This window comes from Trichechus manatus, unplaced genomic scaffold (assembly GCF_000243295.1).
Source record: "Trichechus manatus latirostris isolate Lorelei unplaced genomic scaffold, TriManLat1.0 scaffold00036, whole genome shotgun sequence".
NCBI lineage: Eukaryota > Metazoa > Chordata > Mammalia > Sirenia > Trichechidae > Trichechus > Trichechus manatus.
Genome location: NW_004443972.1, coordinates 7,842,059 through 7,856,794, shown reverse-complemented (window position 1 = coordinate 7,856,794; position 14,736 = coordinate 7,842,059). Strand labels below are relative to the sequence as shown.

The 14,736-nt window shown below is 33.1% G+C and overlaps 1 protein-coding gene across 4 annotated transcripts in view; it reads left to right on the top strand.

Moving 5' to 3' along the window:
* The window catches only part of PRPF40A (pre-mRNA processing factor 40 homolog A), a 57,756-nt gene that overhangs the window by 29,907 nt on the left and 13,113 nt on the right, over positions 1 to 14,736 (top strand). For all 4 annotated transcript variants that reach the window (XM_004375386.3, XM_023730405.1, XM_012555272.2 and 1 more), the window contains exons 6-15: positions 3,069 to 3,179; positions 4,661 to 4,781; positions 5,024 to 5,077; positions 6,672 to 6,696; positions 7,394 to 7,771; positions 10,127 to 10,235; positions 10,704 to 10,768; positions 11,534 to 11,698; positions 12,824 to 12,932; positions 14,069 to 14,219. In XM_004375386.3, the coding sequence (XP_004375443.2) occupies positions 3,069 to 3,179; positions 4,661 to 4,781; positions 5,024 to 5,077; positions 6,672 to 6,696; positions 7,394 to 7,771; positions 10,127 to 10,235; positions 10,704 to 10,768; positions 11,534 to 11,698; positions 12,824 to 12,932; positions 14,069 to 14,219 (1,288 nt within the window). The remainder of the gene's footprint in view (positions 1 to 3,068; positions 3,180 to 4,660; positions 4,782 to 5,023; positions 5,078 to 6,671; positions 6,697 to 7,393; positions 7,772 to 10,126; positions 10,236 to 10,703; positions 10,769 to 11,533; positions 11,699 to 12,823; positions 12,933 to 14,068; positions 14,220 to 14,736) is intronic.

Below are 14,736 nucleotides of genomic sequence, written 5' to 3'. Positions count from 1 at the left end.
TATTTCAGAGCTAAAATGTGGTCTTTAGCAACAGATAAATGAGTTCTAGTTTTGTCATTTATTAGTCACAGTGAACAAGTTATTAATATTCCCAAGCCTTGGGTTTCTTTTCTGTAAAATGGATATAATGATCAAACTTGCATTGTAGTGTAGTTGTAAGACTCAAATAAAATACAGTAAATACTAAATTTCTTATTTTTTCGTACTGTCTTCTCTCCCCTTCCCATTATTTGGTCAGGTGTATTACTGTCCCTTTTTCATTCCATCATCTTACATATTTATTTCTGGCGAATGTCATCTTGATGCCTTTTAGCCGCTGTAACTGTGAGGTTTGGATATACTTTTGGAATTTACAATAGACCTCTGCTTAGATAATGTGATCCTGAGATGCTTACTAAGTTCGTTAAAAACAAAGTTATGAATTACAAATTATTTTATCTACCATAACACCATTTTTGAAAGAAAACATTGCTCATACAGTTGAAAATACCTTTGAACTTAACTAACTGTCCTACTATGTCAGGCAGAAATCCATTCTCTTACTAGTTGTGTCAGATGACTTATCAAATCTCCGGTAGGGGCCAGTCTTTGTTATCAAACAGCCTAAATTTTATAAAGCTCTTTCTTTGGATTCTAATGACTTTTTCTTTCTGTAATTACTTTACATTAGCTGTTGTTTGAGTCCCAAAAGTTACAGGAAATAAACATCTTGCCTCTTAAGATAAAGTTGATTTATATCCATGTTAAGTCATCTTTTCTTGGCTTTCCACCTACAAATTTTGCAAGTATTCCTTAAATTAACTAGTTTTCAATTAGTGTGTTCTGTTGAACTTTTTTAACACCTGAAATCGGGATGCATTCTATAATCTATGGTGTTTTGTAATCTCTGATACCTAGGCAGCAGTTGTGGTGTATGTAGTTGTGCATGAGTGAACAGCGCAAGAGCCGCCATCAGAAAAGTGGATGTCAGTGGGTTGGAAGAAGATCCTAGTAATAATAGCATAGCACTCTTTTAACTGTTAGGAATAAGATAGTGAGAGTGGGAAAAGCGATGAGTCGTGTATGTTAGCCACATTCCCAAAGCAGAAGTCAAGAGTAGGTCAGCTCTGTTCCTCAGTAAAGCCAATAAACCAAAAAGAAAGATAGGTCAGCTTTAAGTAATTACTAAAGAAGATTAAGAATCAGTACCAGTTGTTTTAAGGTTCTTTTTAAAAATACTGCATTACCAACATTCTTGATACCAAAGAGGATGATACTGTGTGAAATACAGTGGACATCAGTGACTCAGACAAAAAGTGGGCTCAGTGTGAAGAAACTGTTTAAGGAATACCAAAACCAAAAATCCATTGCTGGCGAGTCAGTTCTGACTCATAGCGACCTTGTAGGATAGGGTAGAACTGCCCTGTAGGGTTTCCAGGGCTATAATCTTTATGGAAGCAGACTGTCACCTCTTTCTCGTGCAGAGCAGTTGGTGAGTTCGGACTGCCAACCTTTCAGTTAGCAGCTGAGCACTTAACCACTGCAGAGCCAGGGCTCCTTATTTAAGGAGTGGCATGACTAAATTATTTGCCTTGTTTTCCTTTTATATATGCACAAAAGTGATATATGATAAAACCAGTGTCTGAGTAAATCTAAATCTTTCAGTAAGTTTAAAGTAAAATCTGTGTGGTAAAAAAACCATGTGATAGTTTTACAGTATCTTTTTTATTTTTTCTTTCTTAGAGGTATGCACAATAACTTTGTATCTTAGATTTGAAGAAATATATAGTCTTTATAATCCTCCTCCAAGCACACTTTAGTTTGTTACCATCTGAAAAATCTTATGCCGAGAACTGGACCCAGTACTTTGATCTCATCCAGTAATTTATTCATTTATAATACCTTGGAAAACTCTTAACCAACCTTGATTTGATCATGCCTATTGATGTCTGAGGTTTCATTAGCAACTTTTAGTAGGTTCTTAGTATGGTTCTTTTGGGTCTTTATTTAAGAGTGAAATTATATTCTGTGACTAGTTTCACTCCAACCTTTATTTCACCTATGTTGTTTCGAGGAATTTGGACTCACATTTTACCCTTGTTAAATTTCATCTTTTTGATTGTTAAATACTGATTATGTCATCCTAAAATCATTATTTCCAATTTTGACAACTGAGCCCTTGTGGTGCAGTGGTTAAGACCTCGGCTGCTAACCAAAAGGTTGACAGTTCAAATCCACCAGCTGCTCCTTGGAAACCCTATGGGGCAGTTCTACTCTGTCCTGTAGGGTTGCTATGAGTCGGAATTGACTCAGTGGCAATGGGTTTGGTTTGGTTTTGGTCTTTATGGCATACCAATTTAGAACTTTATCCAAGTTTGTGTAGGTTTTCCTTGGATTTGAATTGTTGAACTCATTATACTACATTAGCATTTAGTCCATATGTTCTTTTTTATCCACTAGGCGTAGACTTGTCCTGAAAGATCGTCTTAGATAAGTTACATAACAACCATTCTCAGGAGAGCCGTTGTGTCCATGTAATTCTAAAGGCTAGGTAGAACAGAGAGAGATTCTAAAACCTGAATTGATCCAAGCTGCTTTTGAAGTACGTTGTAAATACAGGCAGTCCCCAACTTAGGATGCATTCGAGTTTTGATGAACTGCACTTAACAACCATCTGAGTTTTTTTGTACATCTTATCATTAGTAGTATGTAGGTATGTATGTATTAAAATATATCTGTAAGTTTATATGTAAAGTTTGCAATCCCCAAAAACAAAGATCAGATTTATAAAGATACTGATAATAAAAGGTAATAATAATGAAAACTAAAAAAAAAAAAAAAATTCGACTTGTATCAGAACTGACTTACAATGGAGTCGTCAGAACAGAACCCCGTTGTCATTTGGGGACTGTCTATATCCTATTTTTCAGTTTTCCCTACTAACTTGTATTGATGAATTACTCTAAATGACTTACTGTCAAAATATGCCGTTTATACTTTTTTCATATATTTATATATTGCTTTGAAACTGTTAGTACTGATAATCATTGTCACATTGTTACATAAATCTTTGTCTTTTTTTTCTTTAGAAATCAATGTGGACTGAACACAAATCACCTGATGGAAGGACTTACTACTACAATACTGAAACAAAACAGTCTACTTGGGAGAAGCCAGATGATCTTAAAACACCTGCTGAGGTAAGATTTGGAAGGCTAGAAATCAGGGACTGTTAATTAGGTTAGGGCATACTTTTAGGATTTTGTGGATATTTGACTGTCCAAGGAGCAGTACTACTTACATCCCAGAATAGGGTGCTATAAAGGCATTCAGAAGGGAAGAAGGTTAATGCAATCACACCAGTCAGCAAGAACAATAAAAGTCATTACCTTCTATAGACAGACTAATATTATTTACTGATTCTGCCCTGATCAGTAACCCTGGGAGGGTGCAGTCAGTTTGAGAAAGTCATTTAAAGAATTGGAAAAAAAAAAAAGACTCTTTTTCCTGTCCTTTATTTTTTTTAACTCACATTTCAGTTTTTTTCCCTCTTTATAACAAAACCTGGGTGATTTCAAGAGATGTTAGATTTCTACTCGTTCTTCAAAATTTCCAACGGGTGGGAGTGGTAGAGATGAAATGACATTACCTACAAGTACTTTCTTCTCTTAGAGTGGGAAATTATTGTCTGCCTCTTTGCTGAAAATGCCTCCCCCCAAAAGTATGTGTATTTCATTTTATATTGCAAATTTTACCATTTAAAATATACATATATGGAAGTAAAAGTTAAGGTTGAATGAATAAACTGAGTAATATTGCATGAGGTTTAATTAGGAATTCTGGATTGCTAAGAGTTGAGATGGCACTCTAAACTATACATAAGTTGTTATCCAGCTGGTAGTACACTTTTAAATAAATAATTTGAGAAGGTAAAAGCATTTTTCAGGCCATCACACAGATAAGCACAGCATGCTTGGGAAGGGAGGCTGATATATACATATTTTTATTTATCCCTTTACTGAGTTGTAGACAGTGACACTTCTCATTATCTGTTTCCTCCAAGACACTTTGCCTAGATTCTAGTTTTCAGGAGCCTTCTCATACCACCGTATATAAGTATTGATATCTATATTGTTTTTTATATAAGTTAGTTCATAATAGTATTACAGTAAATTATTTGTCACGAAACTGAAATGTAAGCATGACTAAACCAGACTATGCTTTCGCCTAGGTTTTATGTTTTTCCTACTTGTATTAGTATTAGAGAAATCTATTTGTGAAATGTGGATGGTAATTTTTACCTATAGTGAGGTGTAAATGTTAAGAACACACAGGTTTTGAGATTCTGATAGACCTGGTTTTGAATCTTTACTCTGCTCCTTAATTAGGTATATTACCTTAGACAAATTACTTTATCTCTTTAAGCTTCAGTTTCCTAGTCTGTAGAATTGGAATAATAGTATAAAATTTGCAAAATTATTGTAAAGATTAAATAATACATTTAAATGACCTAAGAGCATTTAGTACATATTCAGTGATTGGCAGCTTATATTATGACCATCGTTTCACAAGTTTTAGAATTGTACAGGTTGATAATATACTGTATAGTGAAAACAGTGATGTGAATGATAAGTGATGCTTGATATAGTATTATTAATTGAAGGTTTTTATTTCCTTTTAGCAACTGTTATCTAAATGTCCTTGGAAGGAGTACAAATCTGACTCTGGAAAGCCTTACTATTATAATTCTCAAACAAAAGAATCCCGCTGGGCCAAACCTAAAGAACTTGAGGATCTTGAAGGTAAAACAGGAAAAAAAATTCTTTGATGTAATCTTAATTTTAACATCTGCAAATCATTCACAGTGAAACAATTAAATCATTCCTAAATAGGATTGTACAAAGATGTTATTTTTAAAAATTAAATGATTAGAACATTTTAAATGGTGTAACACTTTTATGGGCTCTTATTGTAATGTTGCTCTAGCTCTCAGTTCTATAGATTTTAAATAGACTTTTATTTGATTTGATTCCACTGAAACTAGGATACCAGAATACCATTGTTGCTGGAAGTCTTATTACAAAATCAAACCTGCATGGTGAGCTGCTTTGATAATTCATTTTCTGTCATTATTTAACACTTATAGAGTATGTCAGTAATGTTCACTAACCATGATTAGATAAACCTGCAGTGAAAAGTCTCTAATTCAAAGAATTTTCCTTCATTTAAGGGTTATATTATAAATGAGCTTGTAGCTTTAAAAATTTATCACTGGAAAATTGAACAAGGGCTTTACTTACAATATTTCTGAATACAGCTGTCTGTGTTGGTGCATACATGGAACATGTGACTCAGCCCCATTTATGGGTAGCAGATAGTGGAGAACCATGAATCCTTATCAGTTTAAATTTTCTTATGTGGTGAGACTATAAATTTAATGCTGATTTTGTTTTAGCATAACACTGTAAAATAGTTTTGATGTGTTTGTTACAGAGGAATTAAGGTAAGCAAATATAATGCCTTATTTACAAAGGGAGAATTTTTCATCCTCCTTAACTACTCAGAATATCCCTGAAAATCTAGAAATACATATTACCTAATATAAAACCCAGGGGTTAAAATCATAGCAAAAGATATAGTAAGAATTGAAAATTTGGTTCTTTTACTCTCATTTTTAGTAGACTCTGCTGTCACAAACTATACCAGATTGGAAGCAATGGATTATAGAAGAATGAGGCTAATAAAGTAGGTAGCAATGTGGAATGATATCTGACAGGAAGCAAAGAATAAGCATTTTTAAAAGGCACTGTGGCCTAAGTTCATTTACTTTTTCCCTGTGTCACCTCAGTAATTTAGATCATCACTGTATCAGAAACATGTTAATTTATATTGATAATACCCCTTTAAGTATGTATTTTGTCAGCCATCCTAAAGAGAATCTCAGGTATGTTTTCCTTTAATGGAGGATAAGATTTCAAAATATTTTTGTGAAGTTAAGCTTGTATTATAACTTGTATGGAGCACCTCATTCCCTAATGATGCTGAATAAATGAGATGTTTTTGATAACCCCAGAGAAAAATTTAACTAGAATAAAAGTTGCAATATTTAACGTAAATCTTTAACTCAATTTAAATTATCTATACTAGCATTGGCTAATAATAATATTGTAGATAGGTCAATACCCAGTTTATTCATTTCATAAGTATCAAGCTCATTTCTGATATAACCCTACTACAAATAGTTGGTGTGCATAACTATCTATTTGTCAATGCTAGTATATATGTGTTTGAGTTTCATGATATGAGTTTGATCCCTCTTTGAATTTACTATTAAAAAAATAATAATAAAACCAGTTTTATCCATGGAGAAAATACTGTTTTATTCCAGAATTATGCAGAAACTTTTTCAGGGAGTTTTTTCAGTAGCCAACAGCATTTGGGAAAACAGTGTGTGGGGAAGAGTTCTTAATAACTGCTCTTACCTAAATTTATTTTCATTCTTTAATTGCTGCCCTGGAACTTTGGAGCAAGCATTCTATACAAGTGATTTTTTTTGTTCGTTTGTTTTGTTTTAGTACTGTAAATTATATCCTACTGTATGATACTTTTCTTTATCTCCTTTTAAAGTTTGTTTTCAACAATTGTATTTTAAAAGTATACAGTAGATGACTTTTCCTTTTCCTCTTTAATAGCAATGATCAAAGCTGAAGAAAGCAGGTAAGCATTTTTGAACATCAATACAGATTTAAAAATTTCGTCCACTTGAAATATCCTTGTTCTAGCTGTCTATGTGATTTATACTATAATTAGTATTTAACATGTTAGTTTTTGTCTTTTGAGTTTTGTTCGTGGGGACTGCATATAGGAGGGGGAGGTTTGGTCAAGATACGCAAATGATACTTTATCAGACAATAATTATTTCAATTTGGACTGCATTCTTCAACAATTAAGAAGACTGTTATTAAAAAATCCACAATTTGGTTTGAGTTAGTTTGGGAATGGATGCAGTGTTATATCTGCATATTTCTTCTTTTCCTCAGGCTTACTTTTTAATGGGAGAAAATCTAAAGTTTTTATAGAAGTTTATGATACAGGTTTTTTTTTATGATGTAATATAGTCTGATTCATTGAGCATTTTGTAAATGAAGGTAATTATTGGACTTTTGGAAATGAGAGACTTGCATGAGTGCCTGCCATGCGTTATCACCAGTGTTTGCCCAGTTAAGTCAGAGAAATATAGTTTCATTTTGTGATTTTAATCTTTTCAAATGGCTTAATAGTTTGGCAGCACTGACTTTTTTCCTCCATAATCATTTTTCTTATTTGATTGTATGGTAATTCAGAACTAACTTTATTTGACTTTGTGATTATAGTAATGAAATATTAATTTTCTCTTTTTTCTCCCCATCTATAGTAAGCAAGAAGAGTCCACTACCACATCAACAGCCCCAGTTCCTACAACAGAAATTCCGACTACAATGAGCACTATGGCTGCTGCCGAAGCAGCAGCTGCTGTTGTTGCAGCTGCTGCTGCTGCTGCAGCCGCTGCTGCTGCAGCCAATGCCAGTGCTTCCACCTCTACTTCTAATACTGTCGGTGGAACTGTTCCAGTTGTTCCTGAGCCTGAAGTTACTTCCATTGTTGCTACTGTTGTAGATAGTGAAAATACTGTAACTATTTCAACTGAGGAACAAGCACAACTTACTAGTAGTACTCCTGCTGTTCAAGAGCAAAGTGTGGAAGTATCTAGTAATACAGGAGAAGAAACATCTAAGCAAGAAACTGTAGCTGAGTAAGTTTAGTAACTTGTCTACTGAAAATCAGTGCCAGTGTAGTTAGTGGACATTAAGTGTTTAAATATTTTTCGTGAATCAGAACACAAACCTCTAGATAATGAATTAATTTTGAGGCTAAATTTTGTTGAGTCATGTCACCAGACTTGCAAAACTAATGAACTGAAGTTTTAGGGATAGGCTGGGGTTGAGTGTAGTGAGTGAGGCACAGATTTAAAGAGATGCCAGAAAAACTCTAATCAGGATACATAATATTTTAATGCAGTATTTTAAGTAAAAATTAACATAAAAACTCTGGTTAACAAAATTTCAAATAAAGACAGGATCAGTTTTTTTTCCTTTTTTACTCCCTTTGCCTCAACCTCCAGTATGTCTTAGTATGGCACTGCTAGGAAATGCTGGGGTTTGGTGTTGAACCAACAGATATCAGCTGTGGAGGTTAAGGAAGCCCTACCAAGTAGAGTACTAAAATTGTTTTATTTCTTCCTTGGTTATTGGTGTTTTCTAGTTTTCAATCTCCTACAAATCAATAAGGAAAAAATACAAACAGCTTTGCAGAAAAATACATTAAGGGTAGGAAAAGGAAATTAACCAAATAAGAAATACAGTTGTCTAGTAAGTATACATAAAGTCAGTTATCCGTAATGATAAAGACAAAATAACAGTATTATGGTTATTTTAAAATAGAAATACAAATACATACAAAATCAAATAGACGAGAACAAACAAGATAACAGGGTGTAGGAGAACTCATCACCGTGCTAAATTGGTACAACTTTTTAATAAGCAAAATAGCTGCATCTGTTTACATTTTGTATGTACTTGAATAACCTGTAACCTAGTACAATTTCATAGGTGTACGCTTTATGCAGCTAGCTAGTACTATTTCATAGTGCTGTGTTTTATGCAGCTGTAAGACAGGTGGTCGAGCTCCACTGTAAAGATAGCCACATATATTAAAAAAAAAAAAAATTATTAACCATGATCTCAAGATCAAAACATGATAATCCATCTTAATATTCAAGCATATTGCTTTCATCTCCCACCCCTTTGTATATGTTCTTTTGTTTTTCTTAGGGAAATTTCCCAAAGTGAAAATAGCTTTATAGTTTTTTCTGAGTAGAAGTTTCAGAAAGAAATCTAGATGACATATTTGAAGATGTAAAAGAGAAATTGTTAACATTTTGTTTTATGTCCTGCCCTGTTTATGTACTCAAAGAATATAGAGATACGCATGTGTGTATATACGAGAGACATCTTCCACATTGACAGTGGTATATATCCCATCATGTTGTATGATGACATGGTATTATTATTTATATATGCATATATTTAATTGTTCTGCTGATAGACATTTGGGTTTTTAGAATACCTTTTTTAACATTTAATCTTTTTTTTTTTTTCACAAGTGTTTTTCATAGTTTTAACAACCATGTCTCTTCTGCTTTTTTCCTTTCCAGCGTTTCCTTATTATAATGCCTGGATCATAATAAGCTTTTGATTTTAAGAATTTTCCCATGCTCTTCCATAAGCTTTATAAACGTGATTTTCCATTACTCTAGTATAAACCGTTTTTTTAGCTGTTAACTTTTGATTGGTTTCTTTCCAGTATTTTTTTACTAATTTTAAATAGATTTCCCAAAATGAAGTTACTTGATTTAGAGGATATGAATGTTTTTACTATTTCTGGTTAGTATCCGCTCCAGTCTCTTCCCCTAAGTAGGAAAAAAATTTCATGGGTTAAATAATTTTTTATTAATTCAAAGAGACCCCATACAGCAAGCATAGTTGATAATCCTTAGTTGTGTTAATTTTTTTTTTTGTTTGAGATTAAGGTTTGGCAGACTTTTTCTATAAAAGGTCAGATAGTCAAAGTTTTTGGTTTTGTCAGTTATACAGTGTCTGTGACAGCTGCTTAGCTCTGCTGTGGTAGCACGGAATCAACCATAAACAATATGAAAACAAATACATGTGGCTATGTTCCAGTGAAAGTATATTTATAAAAATGACCTTGATTTAGATTTATCTCTACATCATTTTTATACTTGCACACAGTTGCCCAAATGCTTAGTTATTTTAAGCCATTTAAAAGTATTAAGCAATGGACTAGTGGAGCTACTCTTTTAGTACAATTAAATGTTATAGCAACATGGGGTCTTGATAAATGAAAGTTCCAGAAAATATATATTAGCTTTTTATTTTTTTGTCTTCAGGTATGTTTTTAGTGTTCACATAGGGTACTTAATTCTAAAATTGTCAAATTTTAGCTCAACACTAAAATAATGATTAATGAAGGCATTATTAAATGAGGCAAACATGTATTTAAATGATAACATGTTTAAATTTCTCTCTAGTTTTACCCCCAAAAAGGAAGAAGAGGAAAGCCAACCGGCCAAAAAAACATATACTTGGAATACAAAGGAAGAGGCAAAGCAAGCCTTTAAAGAATTATTGAAAGAAAAGGTATTATTATTTCATATATAATAATAATAAATATAATCAACATTAATGGCTTTATTGAAAACATTAATCTCATGAACTGTTGTAATGAAAATGAACTAAAGTTATCTTGTTCTCTTGAACATTTTTTGAGCCTGACTTTAAACCAAAAAGCTCTTGTGTACAAGGTACTACACAAATTCCACCTCAGTATTTATTAGGTTTTTATATATAATAATTGTTTTAATCAATAGTCTAAAGAAAAAATATTTCATGCTTTGTTTAAATTTCAGTTTAAGTTTTCTTTTCAGCCTATAGGTATCTTACACAGATTTGCCTTGCTTCAATAAAAGATTTTTTTTTAGAACTTTTTTCAAACTCCTGCAAAGAGAAGTGCTTGATGTTTGCAGTGAGTATTATACTTTGTTCCCTGTTGCATGACTTTTACTATATTTGTGTAAAATATTAATTTTTTATTTAAATGGCTTTCAGCGGGTACCATCTAATGCTTCATGGGAACAAGCTATGAAAATGATCATTAACGATCCACGATACAGGTAATACTTTTTTTTATTTTTTTTTTCACTTTAAGCATAGCATGCTGACAAATTCAAAATTGTGTAGAATTACATGACATTTAACCCTCATTAACTTTTTTAAAAATATCTGCTATAAACCAAAAGAGCCTTTAAAAAAAATAGACTTGATTTGAGCAGTTTTAGGTTTACAGAAAAATTGTACTTAGAGTTCCCATATACTCCCTCTTCCCCTACATACTGTTCCTGTTATTAATATCTTGCGTTTGTGTGTACATTTGATAGTTGATGAACTAATATTGATACATGATTATTAACTAAAATCCATAGTTTTTATCACCCTTCACTTTGTGTTGTACTATGGGTTTTGACAAATGCACACTGAAATGTGTCTGCCATCACACATTGGTGTAATAATTTCACTGCCCTATCAACTCTGTATTCCATCTATTCATCCCCTGAACACCTCGCAACAACTGATCTTTTTTACTGTCTCTATAGTATTTTGCCTTTTCCAGAATGTCATAGAGTTGAAATCATATAATATGTAGCTTTTTCAGACTGGCATCTTCCCAAAAGGCCTTTTAAAAGGCTTATCATACAATCTGAGCACCCTGATACACATGAAATAAGAATTAGGAATGACTTTCTACAACCATTTCTTGTCTAACTTTTTACTGAAATTTTCTTAATTTATGCATAAAAACATTTGTATTGTTTTTTAAAAACTAACATTTTGTTATCCTGCCTTCATTTACTCTGAAACTGTATGTTTTCATTATTTAGTGCTTTAGCAAAGTTGAGTGAAAAAAAACAGGCCTTTAATGCTTATAAAGTCCAGACCGAGAAAGAAGAAAAAGAAGAAGCAAGATCAAAATACAAAGAGGCTAAAGAATCCTTTCAGCGTTTCCTTGAAAATCATGAAAAAATGACTTCTACAACCAGATACAAGTAAGGTTTTTAGTGATGCCTGTGGTATGTTTACTGTGTTTTTCTGTGTTATTCTTTTTGCCAAGTGCGATATCTGATCCAAAGTAGACATCCATTAAATAAAGTTAGATAATTATCAATGTGTCCATTTCATAAGGTAGAAGGTCAATCAGTAGTGGAATTTAACTTGTAGACTCACTGAATTATTTATCAGGGACTGAAAGGGAGAAAGATTGGATTTAACAATCAAAGCTTGACTCCCTTACTACTGAATATAAGAATAGAAATGTTTTATTTGTTGACTAGAAATACTCTTTTCATTAAGTATGATATTTTAAAAGCTTGTGTTTGTATTCTTAATTTTAGAGTACTTTATTTAAAATTGTGGATAATTCAGTATTAAAATTTTTGCAGTAACTATCAAGCTCATGTTTCCTATGAACTACTTTATTTTCCTCATTCTTCCAAGAAATCCATAGTGAAGAGCTAATTTCTGTAAATAGTCCTATTTTATGTGTTAACTAGATTTCCGATAACTTTACATTCTGTAATTTAGTCCCATTGGAAGTTTCATAGCTGCTTTAACTATCTTAATAGCGGTAGTCTGGGATTTCTAAGACCTCCTATTGGTGGTACAGTGGTAGAATTTTCACCTTTCCATGAGAAAGACCCACGCAGTTCGATTCCCGGTCAGTGCATCTTCTGGGCAGCTACTACCCATCTGTCAGTAAAGGCTTATGTGTTGCTATGATGGCTGAACAGCTTTCAGCAGCACTTCCAGACTAAGACGGACTAGGAAGAAAGGCCTGATGATCTGCTTCTGAAAATCAGCTGGTAAAAGCCCTATGGATCACAATGATTTCGTCTACAGCTGATCATGGGGATAGTGGAGAATTGGGGAGCGTTTCGTTCCATTGTACGTGGGGCTGCTATGAGTTGGGAACCAGCTCAATGACAGCTAACCACAACGTGAGTACAAACATTGCCCATGGGAATTATCCTCTCTTATCTCTTAGGAGAAATATAGACCTAAGCTGTTTTGTCTTTTTTTCTAACTATTTAGCAGCTTTTCTTTACAATTCAATCATAGTTTTATTAAGTTAGTTTTTACTGTTTAATGTAAGATAACATTTAATTTTTTAACAGAAAAGCAGAGCAAATGTTTGGCGAGATGGATGTCTGGAATGCAATATCGGAACGTGATCGTCTTGAAATCTATGAAGATGTTTTGTTCTTTCTTTCAAAAAAAGAAAAGGTATTATTCATTCTCAATTTTTGTTATTTATGTGTAAACAAGATGTTTCTTCATGTTGATTAGGACTTAATTGTATAGTTTGTTCATTTTTGTGTTTTTAGTTTATCCAGTGTATGTGGTACAGGAAGTTTATTTATTAGAAGTTAGGTTTAAAGATGGAATGGAGTATAGCTCCTATAATAATAATTTTCTTTATCCCTCTCCATCCAGCATAATAAGTAGTGACATAGACTGGTAAGTACTGGTTTATCTAGCTGTTGCTTGAATTGTCATTAATAGGCTGTCTTATGGCTACTTTGAAAAATAGGATACTTATGCCTACTTTAGAAAATACTCAGTATTTTTGCTTATAGTGCATTTATTTGAAATTCTGTCACAAGAACAGCTGTAATACGTAATTATTTTCATTGAAATATATTTGTAGGATACTGTTTTAAAACAGCTGTTTTTTTTCATGCCCGTTTCATTCTGTGCTATCACATTTTATATTATCCTGTGTTTAACAAACATGTATATCAAGGAGCCCTGGTAGTGCAGTGGTTAAATGCTCAGCTGCTGACCAAAAGGTGGTGGTTTGAACCTGCTAGCCACTATGCAGAAGAAAAGACCTGGCCATCTGCTTATGTAACGATTATAGCCTAGGAATCCATATGGGGCAATTCTACTCTGTCCCCGGTAGAGTCTGTATGAGTCGGAATCAACTTGACGGCACACAGCGCTGTTGTTATCAACAGTTTGAACGTAGCTGAAGGTCATTGAATACCTTAGCATTTACCCACTAGTGTGACTTGCCCACAGGAACTTTAGTTGTATACCGTGAATGTAATGCATAGTAGTGGAAAAGGAAAGGAATGGGTACATTTTTAAGATGTAGGGGGTGGGGAGAAAAAGCAAAACAAAGCGTGATTTCCACATTCTGGCTTTAGAAGATAGAGAGGTGAAAAATTGAAAGTAGGTATCAAACCAGGTGATTAGGCAAGAGCGTTGGCAAAGTAAGTAATATTGGTATTTAAAGTAAAAAGATTACTTTGGAAATTTGTTGATGAGTTAGAATGTAAAGAAGCCTTCAGTAATTGCAATTCAAATAATCATAGTTTCTTTGTACTTCAAAAAGCGTGTTCATGCTTATGTTTTAGGAACAAGCAAAGCAGTTGCGAAAGAGAAATTGGGAAGCCTTAAAAAATATACTTGACAACATGGCTAACGTAACATACTCTACTACTTGGTCTGAAGCCCAGCAGTATCTGATGGATAATCCAACTTTTGCAGAAGATGAAGAGTTACAGAGTAAGAATAATGACTAAATTGGGAGGAACCATTTTAAACAAAGTTCTCCAGCAGCAAAGAATTATTCCCACTTTGTATATGAGATCCTCAGCTTAATTTTACAGTTTGTCCATTTCTGTAAAAGTATTCTGTTTGCTTCCTAATATTAGAGATATTTTTTTCTAATTGAGTTTTACTTAGGACAAAATGTGTCCAGAAATCTTAAGTTAGCTTTATTAGATAATCCTTGAAATTGTTCATCATACCTGTCAAACCTGAAGTTGTACTTTGCCATTAGTATGTAACTTGGTAAGAACCAAACCAATTACCACATTTTAGTCAAGCGGTCTTCTCAAGGAAATGACTTTAATTAGAGATTTGCAGAAAGCAAAAAAAATGTAAATAGTAGATTCCCCAAAGGACTGGCTTTTTCTGACTTACCTAGTTCCTTTTTGGTAATCATGATTTCTTAGCTTTCCTTCTCAAAATCATGCTTCAGTAGATTTGGGGTAGGGCTTAGAAATCTAAACTTTGAAAA